This window comes from Leuresthes tenuis, unplaced genomic scaffold (assembly GCF_036924035.1).
Source record: "Leuresthes tenuis unplaced genomic scaffold, fLeuTen1.0.hap1 SCAF_24, whole genome shotgun sequence".
NCBI classification, from domain to species: domain Eukaryota; kingdom Metazoa; phylum Chordata; class Actinopteri; order Atheriniformes; family Atherinopsidae; genus Leuresthes; species Leuresthes tenuis.
Window position 1 is genome coordinate 12,468,828 of NW_027325378.1, and position 12,610 is coordinate 12,481,437.

General features: G+C 42.4%; 2 protein-coding genes and 1 long non-coding RNA gene across 5 annotated transcripts; all 3 read right to left on the minus strand.

Moving 5' to 3' along the window:
* Window positions 1-286: 286 nt before the first annotated feature.
* On the minus strand, window positions 287-2,572 carry LOC140284878 (uncharacterized). Of its 2 annotated transcripts, XR_011910227.1 has the most exons (4): window positions 2,452-2,572; window positions 1,371-1,428; window positions 667-1,138; window positions 287-463 (listed from the first exon to the last, which is right to left on the minus strand). It is a non-coding gene; the product is annotated as an uncharacterized lncRNA (long non-coding RNA). The 2 variants fall into 2 exon arrangements; XR_011910226.1 differs by having other exon boundaries at window positions 667-1,428.
* Window positions 2,573-3,297: 725 nt separating this feature from the next.
* On the minus strand, window positions 3,298-4,607 carry tcf24 (transcription factor 24). Its single transcript, XM_072378565.1, has 2 exons — window positions 4,146-4,607; window positions 3,298-3,888 (listed from the first exon to the last, which is right to left on the minus strand). The coding sequence occupies exons 1-2, from the start codon at window positions 4,569-4,571 to the stop codon at window positions 3,784-3,786; spliced, it is 531 nt and encodes a 176-aa protein (XP_072234666.1). The 5' UTR covers window positions 4,572-4,607; the 3' UTR covers window positions 3,298-3,783.
* A 1,578-nt stretch (window positions 4,608-6,185) lies between these two features.
* Window positions 6,186-12,558, minus strand: ppp1r42 (protein phosphatase 1, regulatory subunit 42). 2 transcript variants are annotated; one of them, XM_072378353.1, is made up of 10 exons: window positions 12,370-12,558; window positions 11,334-11,376; window positions 10,739-10,888; window positions 10,489-10,655; window positions 10,267-10,405; window positions 9,342-9,458; window positions 7,604-7,721; window positions 7,336-7,470; window positions 6,993-7,080; window positions 6,186-6,636 (listed from the first exon to the last, which is right to left on the minus strand). In XM_072378353.1, the coding sequence occupies exons 3-10, from the start codon at window positions 10,868-10,870 to the stop codon at window positions 6,555-6,557; spliced, it is 978 nt and encodes a 325-aa protein (XP_072234454.1). In that variant the 5' UTR covers window positions 10,871-10,888; window positions 11,334-11,376; window positions 12,370-12,558; the 3' UTR covers window positions 6,186-6,554. The 2 variants fall into 2 exon arrangements, with proteins under 2 accessions (XP_072234454.1, XP_072234455.1); XM_072378354.1 differs by lacking the exons at window positions 11,334-11,376; window positions 12,370-12,558 and having other exon boundaries at window positions 10,739-10,920.
* Between the last annotated feature and the right edge of the window lie 52 nt (window positions 12,559-12,610).

Below are 12,610 nucleotides of genomic sequence, written 5' to 3' on the forward strand. Positions count from 1 at the left end.
ACAGGTCTAGACTGAAATCAAAACCATTTAAAAACAAAAAAAACAAATTTACATTTGAAGAAGAGGTGATTTAAAAAAAAAAAAAAAATGGGGGGGTTCCCATTAAAGATGTAAATGTTATTTTGTTATCTTCTGATGCGTGTCAGACAAACTGAAGATCAAAGTACTTGTATAGTTTAAGTTTTATTCGTGAAGGATTTGTGTCACGTATAAAAAAATAAAACCAGACTGAATTCTGACTCAATCTTAATGACAAAAAACACATTCAAAAGACTGAGGAGGAAAACTGTTTTATTACAAAAGTAGTAATGCAGATACAATATCCATGATTAAATCTGTCACATGATGTAGACCGATAAAAATCTGACCTTAACGTCAGTGAAACGGCAGCTTTAACGCAAGTTACACAGATCCTTATTTAGTACTTACCTTTCAAGTGAGAGCTGACCAATCAGCTGGCTCCCTGCCAATATAAAACATACAGTAACTAATCAGTTCAAATTAAATTACCACTCATTTGTACAGTAATACAAGCTAACTTTTAGTTCAGTTGGTCACAGTTTCAGCAGCCCATTTTGGTCTGATGGGTAAACGGCGAAAGAGTGAACTCATCATTACAACCTGAATCCAAAATACTGAGCACATGAGATCACTGGCTTTACTCACCAGCTTAGATGAAGCACCCAGATGTAGAGGTTAATGAAACTGCCACCACCTATCACAGAAAATAAACAATTTTAGATGCAGCAGTTTGATCGAATTAAACTGCAAGTCTGTAGAAAGTCTGTTTAACTTAGCAAAAGCAAAGGTTGCAGCTGGTAATTCAGACGTCACAATCTCACCACTCAATTGTCTGACGGGTAAACGGCAAAAATGTGAACTCATCACTATTCCAGCTGCAAACGCTGCTCAAATTTTTGAAAAATAATCCATGACTCAACACAGTAAGTAAGTCATGTATAACTTCTGCCACAGAGCAAATCTTTTAAATAAAATATATAATTTACCAGTTGCCAAACGCAAATCACAGAAATACTCTAATAATATTTCTCTAGTCTACAGGGTAAAAAGCTCTGTTGTTTTTAAGTTTGGTCACTCACCTTCAGAACATCTTGGGACCACATGAGAAGTGAAGCAGCTGAAGGAGGAGTAAAAGATTGCAATGAATTTAATTTGTTTTTAAAAAAAGTTTCTATATACAGCAGATATTCTGTTGCAAGGCAAGATGTGCTTTGTGATAGGCCGGCATTTCAGTTAGTCACAGGTTCACCATCTCATTGTCTGATGGGTAAACGGCAATAAGTGAACTCATCACTGTTCCAGCATGGAATTGGATTACATGTCAAATGGCCAAATAATGCTGCACTCACCTTAAAGAGCCACAAAATGAGGAGATCTGTCATCTATTTTGTAGAGGTGGTGTGGCATCTGAAATCATGAGAATAAACTGAGTACAAAAGTACAACATATTTAAAATGAAGTTTTCAACCCAACCTGACACGACCTTCCCTTTGGACATAAAGGCCTCCCTCCTCCTCCCACCCCCAAGATCAATGCAGTTTGTCACTCCAAGTTTTCCACACCTTATAACTAATTGCTTTCGGGAGCAGTGTACTATTGATTGTGAGCTCGGATGAATAAAATGTACTGAATGAGAAGCCAATATAGCGAGGACAGATGACTGATCACTTAAAGGTCAAAAGCCACAGCCGAACACAGCTTGGGAGCATGGCGAGTATCGCGGGTCTGAGGACAGGTTCAACAGCAGGTCACAACCTCTGCCATGACCTTAGGTCCTCTGTGAGGGTCATGATGGCTTTTCCCCCAGTGAAATAAAGGGAGCAGGATGAGTCCCAGGCCAGCGGGTCTTTAGTTGACCTTTGGTCAAAACCAGATACAGACAACTGCTCAAAGCTGAGCGACACCGAGGGGAGTTTTCCCCCTTTAATCGTCAGACAGAATGATTTATTGCTGTACTTCAGGGATAAGACGTGTCTAAACCAAACATGTCCGTCTATGTACTGGGTGCGGTAGTAAATAAATAAAAATTATAAACGTAAATATATGAACTTATAAGCATGACTTGTGATTAAATGGCTAAATGTATTGACCAAATAGAGCTCCTGGTTAGCTAAACCTTAAGTCAGGTTCCATGAAACCCACGTGTCTACGAGGCCAAAATTAATTCTTTAAGTCACTATACTGCCGTGCTCTGATCGACATGTTAGTTAAAACGGTAATATGAACACATAGCACCTTACCCTTTAGTGTTTAAACCAAGGTGGGGAGATGGCACAGTGAGAGAAAAGACGGCACACTCACGTGGCAGACATGCTAACTAGCACTAGCTAACAACAGATTCAAAAGCTAACTCCGCTGTTAAGAAACAAGGTGACCAGTTGCCGCATTTTCAAACTATGAACACACACACAAAAAAGTTTTTGTGCTTACCTATGAAACGAATTGAAAACGTGGCAAAGTCAGAAGGAGTTGTAAGCACAGCTGCACACCACGGCAGTCTCCACGTAAAGAGAGAGAGCTTCCGGTCTGTCCTCCGCTTTATGCGCGTCAGAGCTGCGCGTTGCAGCTCACGAGGTCCACGGCAATGAAAAAAAAAAGTGAGCGCCGATAACTTTAGACTTTGTAATGCTTCTATTTAAACTGCACCAAAAATGTCTAGCTTGTGCATTTTCTAAACAAAAGCGCACTTTGTCAAGAATTTATTTTCAATACCGGAAATTCTGGTAACATGTATTTACAAGAACACACTTACTGTTCAAACACCCCTATTGAAAGCGCGGTGCTTTGCCCTTAGCTTAGTAAAATAGAATCAGATTGTTCCCTCCTGCAGACATCATGTTTGACTTTAGTTTCTCCTGCAGTGCCTGATTTAAAATATTAAATGACACCATAAATTGTAGCCTTCAAAATATTCCAACCTTTTATAAGACTACATCTGCGCTATTGCTTTATTTGTTCTACTTTTATCTCTCTCTGTGTTGTTGTTGGGTTTTTTTATGCTTGTTATTGATATTTAACGTTTGACCTTTTGGATTTCTAATTCCATGCTGGATTTCCGTGTTCCCTCAGTCAGGTGCAAAATAACTTTCAGTTATTAGACTTATCAGCACCGGATTATTTTCCGTAAGAAGTACCAGTATTAGTGTAGTAGTAGTAATAATCGTGATAATAATACACTAGGTCTAAGCTGATTAACTTTTTTACGTATTTATTTGTTCAGATAAGTTTCATACATTTTCGTTAAAACCGTTGGAGATTTTCTCTTTTTTTCCCCATCGTCAAGTAATTTATTCACAAACACATTTACAACCATGCATGTAAAAAAAAAAAAAAAAAGAAGAAGGAACACGAGATGAAGAGCCTCCATTGTCGACCCTCTGACAGACCACTTCACATGACAGATGTTTAGTTATTCACACATGCATTTAGTGCAAATGTCTCAAGTCAAAGTGCACGCTCAAGCATGACGGGCTCGTCGCCCCCCCACCCTGGAATTTCTGCTAATATCATACCTGGGGCGTGTGTGGAGCTGCACAATGCGAACAGGATGAGCCAAAAACATCAACAGAGAAACGCGAAACATGCTTATTTTTTAAAAATTTATACAATAAAATTCAGGTCATATATTAATTTACAACGTCCTCTCGTGGGCAGGGCCTTCGTGAGATATTTGTTGTTCTGCAATCAGAAGGCGCGTGCTGCTCCCGCATTAAAGCGCGCGGCCTCGTGTAAACATGGCAGGTATCGAACAGCTAATTGGAGCTACTTGGAGGTGGAGGATGATGGGCCTTGGTTCTCTGACTCCGAAGGATTGTTCAGGAACTGTCCGCTTGCTCCGACATACAATCTGGATCGCATTGGCCATTTCTGTAAAAAACAAAACAAATTGTTAATTATTTAGCTTATTTTTTTTGCCCCAAATGCTCAAAAGGACACTTTGCAGGTTTTGTAAAAGTTTTAAAACGGTTTAAAATAAAAAAAAACTATTATTATTTTGTCTTTTTAAAGCAGCGATAAATTGTACAGAATTAGTCTATTCAGTTTGTTGTTGATTTTTCTTTACAGTAAATTATCATTAAATAATTAAAAGCAATTATTCTCATTTTATGATGATTCGCACTGACCTTTACTGGGTGCAGGTAGCCTTCGCCTTTCAGGGAGTTTAACGCCTCTGTTTGTTTTGTGCTCTCTCCCTCCTCGGTGCCTTCCTCTTGTAGAGTTCGAGTCAAATGGGCAATATAGGTGGTGGCCAGTATCAACACGTCGAGTTTGGACAGCTTGGTATCCGGCGGCACAGACGGCAAAGTCCTTTGGAGTTCCAGGAACGCGTTTCTCAGGGTTTGCACCCGGCTCCTCTCGCGCGCTGCATTAGCAGCTGCCGGGCGTCCTCTCCCGCCGAGCCCGCCGGTTTGGAGCACCTTGGCGCGGTGGAGCTCGTGGCGGCGGTCGTCCGGACTGGGGCTGGAGCTCGGGCTGGAAGACGGGCTGTCATCCATCAGCGCCCCGGAGCAATTACCGCTGTCCATTCGGAGCGACTGACCTCCAACCATAGGGATGCACTTAAAAACCTGAAGATTTATAGATGAAAAAACACATCTTGAAAGATTGAATTTTAAACAGGCCAACTGATCTCATACTATTTTATTTATTTAAACTCAAGTTGCAATGAGGATTGTTTATTATATCGTTTTATTATTCTGTATTTAATGTAACTTTCAACTTACAGTCTGTTATTAAAGGAATTGCTTTTATTTATCACTTTGACTTAATGCCTGTGGTCAGCAGCTCATTAATGAAAATGGATTCTGTCAATGCAGCAAGTTAAACATAAGACACATTTCAAGTCTCCAGCTCATAAACTGACAAACAAAACTGGGAAAAGGACCAAAGGACGCGCAGCCAGCTGTTCACAGCTGTGCTGACATCCACATATGTGCCGGTTACCTCTGGTGTTTCTCTTGAAAAGCGACATGAAGGCGACCCAACGAGGGCTTCCTCTGGATGGAGAATCCGTTCGTCGGCGTCAGGTCCCGCTTCGCGTGCAGCGTGTCCTTCGCGCGTCTGTTAAAACGGTGCGCTGCGGCCCCCGCGCGCGCGCATCCAACTCCTCACCTGTGTGCGCAAAAGTCTCAGGAGTCCCTTCATTTATTGGACGCGCAAAGCGATGGACGCGTATTTCACTCCAACGTGATTAATCGCTCGGCCCATAACACTCCCCCACAGCCGAGCGGACCGCTCTTTGCCCCCAACTTATTTCAGTGTGAGAGCGGCAGAGGCTCGCTTTTCAACGCCAGAGGCAAAGCTCTCTTTCGCTCTCCCGACTCCGATGGCCGTATCCCTCTCTAATTGGCTGCGAACCTGACACTGCAGCCCATTTTTCCGCGCGAGCCTATCAAAAAAGTTTGCAACGGGGGAGACATTTGGTCAAAAGTGCCACCAAAAGGGAGAGCTCGCCGTGGTCAGAAATAAAGGCGAGCGAACAGCCATTTGTAACAGACCGTGAAGACAAACTGACAAGTGTAACATGATATGCAAAACATTTTTGACGAATTGCCAGGGCGTGTTGAAGAGCAAGCTCAATGGAGCAGCTAATAAATAATCTCCAGCGCTGCAATCAACAGGCAGGCATTTAGGAAATTCTTGCGAGACTCCCAAATTAATCACTCTGATTCCAGGGCTCCAAACGGAGATGTCGGCGAATTAATGAAAGGGATTATTCACAATATGCATATTCTCTGTTCTCTGCGAACATTGTTTTTGTAAGGATGGAGTAACGGTGCTGCTCGGGGCCACTAATTACAAGGCGAAGTTAGAGGAGGTTAAGCAAGCTTGTTTCCTTAATTATCCCGCATCTTTCAGGGGTTACACACCCACGTGGCTCCTACAGGACTCATTCAAACGCTGACAGTAAAAACATCCGCATTGTTCCCGCGTTGCCTGCTGCACAAACGGGACCGGCTCATTCATCACGGTTGTATGAGGAGAGGCGCGTGCTGCTGTGCTTTGGATATCGTGAAGACTTGTAATAATAGGGCAGAATGATCATTTAGATTGTGCCACTCTGCGTCTCGCAGTCCACTCGTTTTACTCGACACATTCGGGAGAAAAATGGCATACGTCATAGAAAATGTCAGACTCTCTGCTAGGAGCGCTTTGAATTGTTACAGATGATTTATTTCTACAGAAACATAAACAAAACAAAAAAAAAATCTAGATCAGAGATAAACCAGCTGTGGAAGTGAGAGGAAAACAATGCTGTTTTACGCATTACTTTCTTTAGATCATCCTCAGACGAATAGTTCAGTAACAGGATCGTTCAAATCAAATGTCATGTTAAATATATATATTTGTAGCACTGTGATCAAAGATACTGCAGTGACGTCTGCAGCTATGGACACCACAGCTGATTGATGGCAGTCTGTCCTGCTGGACATGCAAAAATAATAGATCCACAGCCACAGTGACCAAGGTGTTAAAGCAAGGCAGCGGCCTCTGGCTGACTTAAGGACGCTTCTGCAGACTGTTGGCTCCTCTTATGCATTCATTTGACTGCAGATGAGCGATGACATGGTCGAATGACAGGGTCCACTCATAGGAATCTTCCATTTTGGTGTCCTAAGAGATCGGAGAGGAGAACTCCAGTTATTCTTTTAAACAAAATTGATAAATGTCATTTATGAACAGCACAAAGAAACACCGTCAAGGTCAGTTATCAAAGAAGAGGGCAGAAGGATGGACATTAGAATAAAACGAAGATAAAAGTGTATGTAAGATAGAACAAGTCACCCAAACAACTTCACTTCTGCACAAAGCTGTTATTATCATCGATAATTTGCGTTTTCTTACAGCACATCAGTTCTGTGTGACAGCTCTTTAGTCGTAAAGCTACAACATCTAACATTCTTCAATGAGTCACTTAACTAAGAAAACAGAGCTGAGCTGTAAACTGTCTTTATAGTGGGATACTGGACCTGAGAGACGGCTGTTGCTTCCACTTCTGCGTGTAATAGGGGCTGTAGATGTGACCAGGATGCGGACCCTGACCCGTGTTAAAGTCATCTGGAACATAAACAAAGTCAGAAACGCAGGAGGTGCGCGCAGGGAAAAAAAAAGGGCGACTAATGACAAAAATCCGTTCCGCGGAGAAATGAAAGGCAACCATCTCAGAGCGATTTGTTTTTCTACTTTATACTGAAGAACAACAACGTCACGGATTAAAGAGGTGGCTGCATACAAATGATAGCTCTCTGTGGAGTTAATGTGGGCAACAACATTCAAGTTGATTAAATAAAAGTACAGCGTGCAGTGACTTACTGCTTAAAGGGACGGTGATCAGCGGTTCAAGCAGCACGCGCCTCTTGTGTCTTTTCTTCTTGGCCTCTTTAGATGCTTTCCAGTTAATAATGAACTGCCTGGTTAACTCGTTAATTTCCCTTCCATCGAGAGTCTCTAAGGATAAATGAAGTATTTGAATAAACACACATGTAAAAGGAACAGTGGATATTTCTTGCACTTTGTTTTACTCAAATATGAACCCAAGCGAGAGCATCATATTATATATTATATATATATGATATTTTACCAATGCTTTTGCACACAGTGATCAGGTGGTCTCTGTACTTTGATCTTTTACACACAGGATTCCCACTCAAATCCACGCGGATCAGCCGCGGCCAGAGGCCGAGCACATCCTCCAACTCCTGCAAAGACACGCAAAAAAAAACAACAAAAAAACCGAGAAACATCAACTTTGACCTGTTGTGTTTTAACCGCCACTGGTTCACACGGCAGCGTTGTGTTTCTTTCTCAGTAACTAAACAAGAAATAACTAACTGTGCCGTGAACATACACAGTGCGCATTTACCACTAATCAGAGTCCGACATAAGGGAAGCCTTCAAAGACGTGGTTTAAGGGAAGGTTAATGTGAAGTACAAGGCCAATAGAAGGCATAAACAACACATCAGTCTGTTTTAATAAACAGTGTCGCCGGTGTCATGTAACTACGAGTTTTCTCCTGGGGCGGAGTGAGGCTGGCTCCTCCAGCGAGTTGCCTGGAGTTGTATGTTTATCTAAAGGCACATTAATCCAAGCCTGGAAATATGAATACTCTCTGGACACGCTCTGATTGTTCATTGCCTTCCTGTCTTGGCCAAAGCGCTTCCACTTTTCCAGCTCGAGCTGCAATCAGTTCAGAGGGGACCCCTGAGCACCACGCGCTCCCAGGCTTTGATAAATGATCGTGTCAGGGCCGTCACTCAGAAGGCCCTCACTGAAGACGAGCCCAGCGCCAAATTGCCCCCCACGCGGGGGCGTGGAGAGCAGCATGGGCCGGATACTCACTGAGCTTGGCTGGCTTTCTCGCCTGGACTAATGATGGGCCAGTTATGAACCTGTATTTGACCAGAGCTTCGATTCCTCTGTCCTCTCTGCCCCGCGCGCGGATAACAGCCTCCGAAGATGCTGCCCATTTGTCACCCCGACTGACTGCCTGTCATAATCTATTTCAAAAATCCATAATGTTTCCCCTGGATTCCAACCGAATGGTGCCGAAGAAGAAATTGATCCTTCAGAGAGCTGTCTTTGCGGAATCAATAGTGGCAGACGGGTTGTATAAATTATAGAAGATATCCCCTAAAAATGACACGTGCGTAACAATTACCTGCATCATCTGTCTCGAAAGAAAATGATTTGAGTTGAGGAGGTGGCCGCAGCAACGAAGAAGTCAATTATCAAGTGCTTTAAACGTGATGTAAAAATAAAGCTATCATCCTTTTCAGGTCATAAATCAATTCACACAAAAGGCAGCTTGAACCATGAGAGGTTGGCGAGCTCAAATCCCGTCTCCACAACAGATGAATCTTACATTAAGTGATCTGCTGCTGGTTTAGGATATCAAACTGAGGATTCTGAGGGAGTGAGGGAAAAAAAACAACCTCCCAAGGAAAGAGAGAAACTTGTGCTTGCTTAAAGCTGTCAGTGAGACAAGTCTCAGGGGAACGGCTCGCTGATTTGTTGAATAATTCTGACCCCGCGTGCGCGTCGTGGAGACTGGGAACCTCTGGCAGGATTTGTGGGATTTGGTTCTTTTACAGCCCCGTTCTCCATGTCATTTCACACGCCACTGCAGACAGCCACAGCGCAATGTTAATGACGACCCGATCGGCTAATGGATGGCCTGTTGGTTTTAATATGACGTGTCGTGCATGGCTCCAGTGATGTGGTCGGATTGGCTGTGACCGCACAGTAAATGGGATCGGTTTCTTCTTCTTCTGTCTTCGGTGGAAGCTGAGTCCTAAAAAAAAAAAAAACGCATGCTCACCTCAATGCGGTGCAATTTATTATCGGCAGCAGAAAGATGTCGGAGCTCCTTCAGCACCGACAGGTCCCTGATATCATCAATGTTGTTTCTGTTAATATTCAGGACACAAAGAGATTCCTGCGCAAAGAATTCATATCAATGAAGAGAGAGAGGAGTTCATGTTACAGACAGTCATGACACATTACAAACACAATAACAGACACGTGCTTTTGTGGCCAAATAAAAAAGTATCGAACCTGACAGTTAAGTCATGTTTCTGATACAGACACAGAACACATTATAATGAAATGAGTGGAAATATGCACCCAGAAACCATCGACATAATCACATTTGTCAGAGCTTTTCTTTGTGATAACAGCCTCCCAGAGGAGCACATTACTTTGCTTGTGATCCAGTTGCATTATGCATCGAAATGAGTTTTCACCAAACCATCCCGGTGCTGCTAAACATGCACCATAATGGTGCATTTATACAAAAAGCTGGAACGTTTTGAATCTACATGGCAATTTCTTTAATTTCTCCAAACAAGCAGGGCGCTTGAAGCTTTTAGGCGTGTTTACCCTCGGCCCGGGTCAGTAAACAAAGTCAACCGACCAAACTGAGTTGTCTGACCACGGGGAGCAACAGAGGCCTCTTTGACATGATCAAACTGCATAATACCGCGTTTATATTGATCAAACACGTCTGAGGAGTCGGAGAATTCTTAAGCTGGATGTGATTACCCACCAGAGGATTCACCACTCATATCTTTGATTAAGAAAAGGAAGAATTAAGGGAAATAAAAAAAAAATTATTTTCCTTTGATGTTTTGATTCCTTAAAGATGCTCCACCAAATGAAGGAGGACCACATTGCTCAGGTGTGCAGAATGTTTTTTTTTTTCTTGAGCTATTTCTGTACTGAACAGTGTGAAAAATAGGTCATACAGCGAGTGAGAGGAGAGTCCTGGAGTCAAAGAGCAACTTCTCCCCCGGCGCCAGCCTTTGATTCTCCAAATGAAGCTCCTTGAGCTCACGAAGCTGGTCCAAACCCTCTACCACTGCGATTTTGTTTCCACTCAGATACCTACAGAGCAGAAAAACCACACACACACGTTCCTTAAACATCCAGCAATTAACACACCACAGAAAACCAAATAGGCTACTCACAGTTTGGAGAGTTTGGGCAGATTGTCGAGATTATCGATGTGAGTGATGTTGTTCTTCTGCATGTACAGATGGGTGAGGTTGGAGGCAAAGCCAAGGTTGCAAATGTATGTGATTTGATTATCATACAGGTAAAGAACCGAGAGGTTACTGCAGATGGAAATATCTCCCTGAAAGAGATCATTTTTAAAAAAAAGGGGAAACTTAAAAGAAGCATTTGTAAACAAACAGTGAAAGAGCACGAGCTACTCACAATGCCTTCAATATTCTTGCTGGAAAGGTGCAGGTGGGTGAGGGTCTTGAGATACTCCGGTAACGAGAGGCCCCTTTTCTTCTTGAAGTGCTTTCTGGATTTAGCGATCAGCTCCACGGTCAGATGGACCATGATGGCTCGTCACAGACTCTGCCTCAGAGAGAGAATCTTTTTCAGCTGAAGCCAAGCATTCAGTCCAAAGCAGCGACCTGGGCTGAAAGCTCGTGGCACAGATGTTACTGGAAATAATGCGCAGACAAATTCCTTTGAACAGGCATATAACTTCAACATTTATGGGAAAAATAATAATAAAAAGACAGACCTTAATTTGGCTAAAACAATCAATTTGTAATTTAAATTATTTGAGGAGGGGGTAAAGAAAAAACACAGAGTTTCTGTTGTAATCACTGCAGTCTGAGCTTCCTCTGCTTCCTTATATTCAGATCCCCAAGGGGTCTTTTGTATGAGCTTGACCAGACAAGTATTACATTTTGCACTTTGACTTCTTATACAGAATTTTTGAAAAAATAGACTCGATCATATATCACCTCTGTACCTGGTAAATAAACAGCTGTCAGTGTGCACAGAGAGGTACCTGAACTAGCTCAAGGGCCAACAAAGTCCAGTCGGGCACTCGTCTGATCCCAGAAACACGATATGTATTCCAGAAAGAGACAAAAAGCAAGCAAAAAGAGACACCAAAATCAAGTCAAATTAGAAGCAATAGATGTCAATGAAGAGATGTAAAAAGAGACCAGCGTGAAACAATTAAAGGTAAAGAGACAAAAAAAAAAGAATTAGACACATTTAGACACAAAGAATTACCACAGAGATACAAAATGGCAACAAAAAAACACCCAAACGGATACAAAAGGGAACAAAAAAAACATGATCATCAAGAAGCAGAGACAAATATTCTGGTCTTATAAAACAAATCACAACAAAGGGACAAATTATAGTTAAGCAATAAATGCCCAAAATGAGACAAAAGGCACAAAACACATAATTTCTACGAAAGAAAAAAAACTGTACAATATACACCAATAAAAAATCATATCTGATTTGTGGTTGATTTGTGTTTCTTTTAATGTGAGTGTCTGGCACGAGTGAGGGCACGTGGAAGGGATGGGTTGCGAGTGTTTGCTGAGGGCAAAAAAGGAGTGACAGCAGGTCTTTTCCACACTTGATCTTAAGGTATCAGGCCGAGGTTATAGAGGAGAAGAGACACTGATCGATCATCCGGAGCAGAACTATGGACAGAAGCAGTCGACTAACTGAATTATTACACCCCCGGGACTTTGGTTTCCAGGGACATGGGGAAAGCAGTTTATCACTGTCAAATAAAGTGCGACACTCATAGCTGTCCGGTTGCAGTACTGTACGTGAATGATGGGAATTACACAACGAAGTTAGTGAAAAAGGAAAGGTGACAATGAGGTCCAGAGTTGCAAAAAAGTTATTAAGCCGAAGTGAGTTACAAAAGCGCCTGCACCATCTCAATATATTTAAACGAAATGCAGACCTAGCTTAGCCTTTAGCTGTCGCAGCATTAACGTTTAGCTCGTAGTTCCTCCATTAAGTGGCGAATTTGGACGTGTGTAAAAATGTCAAATTGTTTTTTTTTTCCATACCTGTCGTCGCCACCAACAATTTCGAAGACGCCCACCAAAGTCAACGTCTCGAAGAAGTTGTAAGCAATTTGTGAGTTGAGCTGTTTTGTTTGAGATCGTCGTGAGGTCGCCATGGAAACCACGGAAAGCGACCGCGTTGGCCACTGAATCTCAAAGGTCACCGAATTTGGTGAAACACCGACAAAGCGGAAGTAAAAGAGCTAATAAAACGGACAAGCTGTTACAATGCACATTACTTATC

Coding starts and splice junctions, on each gene's coding strand:
- tcf24 (XM_072378565.1), bottom strand. CDS start 4,571: ATGGTTGGAGGTCAGTCGCTCCGAATGGACAGCGGTAATTGCTCCGGG. Junction 3,889..4,145: donor GCTACCTGCACCCAGTAAAG/GTCAGTGCGAAT, acceptor TGTTTTTTACAG/AAATGGCCAATGCGATCCAG.
- ppp1r42 (XM_072378353.1), bottom strand. CDS start 10,870: ATGGTCCATCTGACCGTGGAGCTGATCGCTAAATCCAGAAAGCACTTC. Junction 10,656..10,738: donor GCAAGAATATTGAAGGCATT/GTGAGTAGCTCG, acceptor GATCTCTTTCAG/GGAGATATTTCCATCTGCAG. Junction 7,722..9,341: donor ATAAATTGCACCGCATTGAG/GTGAGCATGCGT, acceptor GTGTCTTTGCAG/GAGTTGGAGGATGTGCTCGG.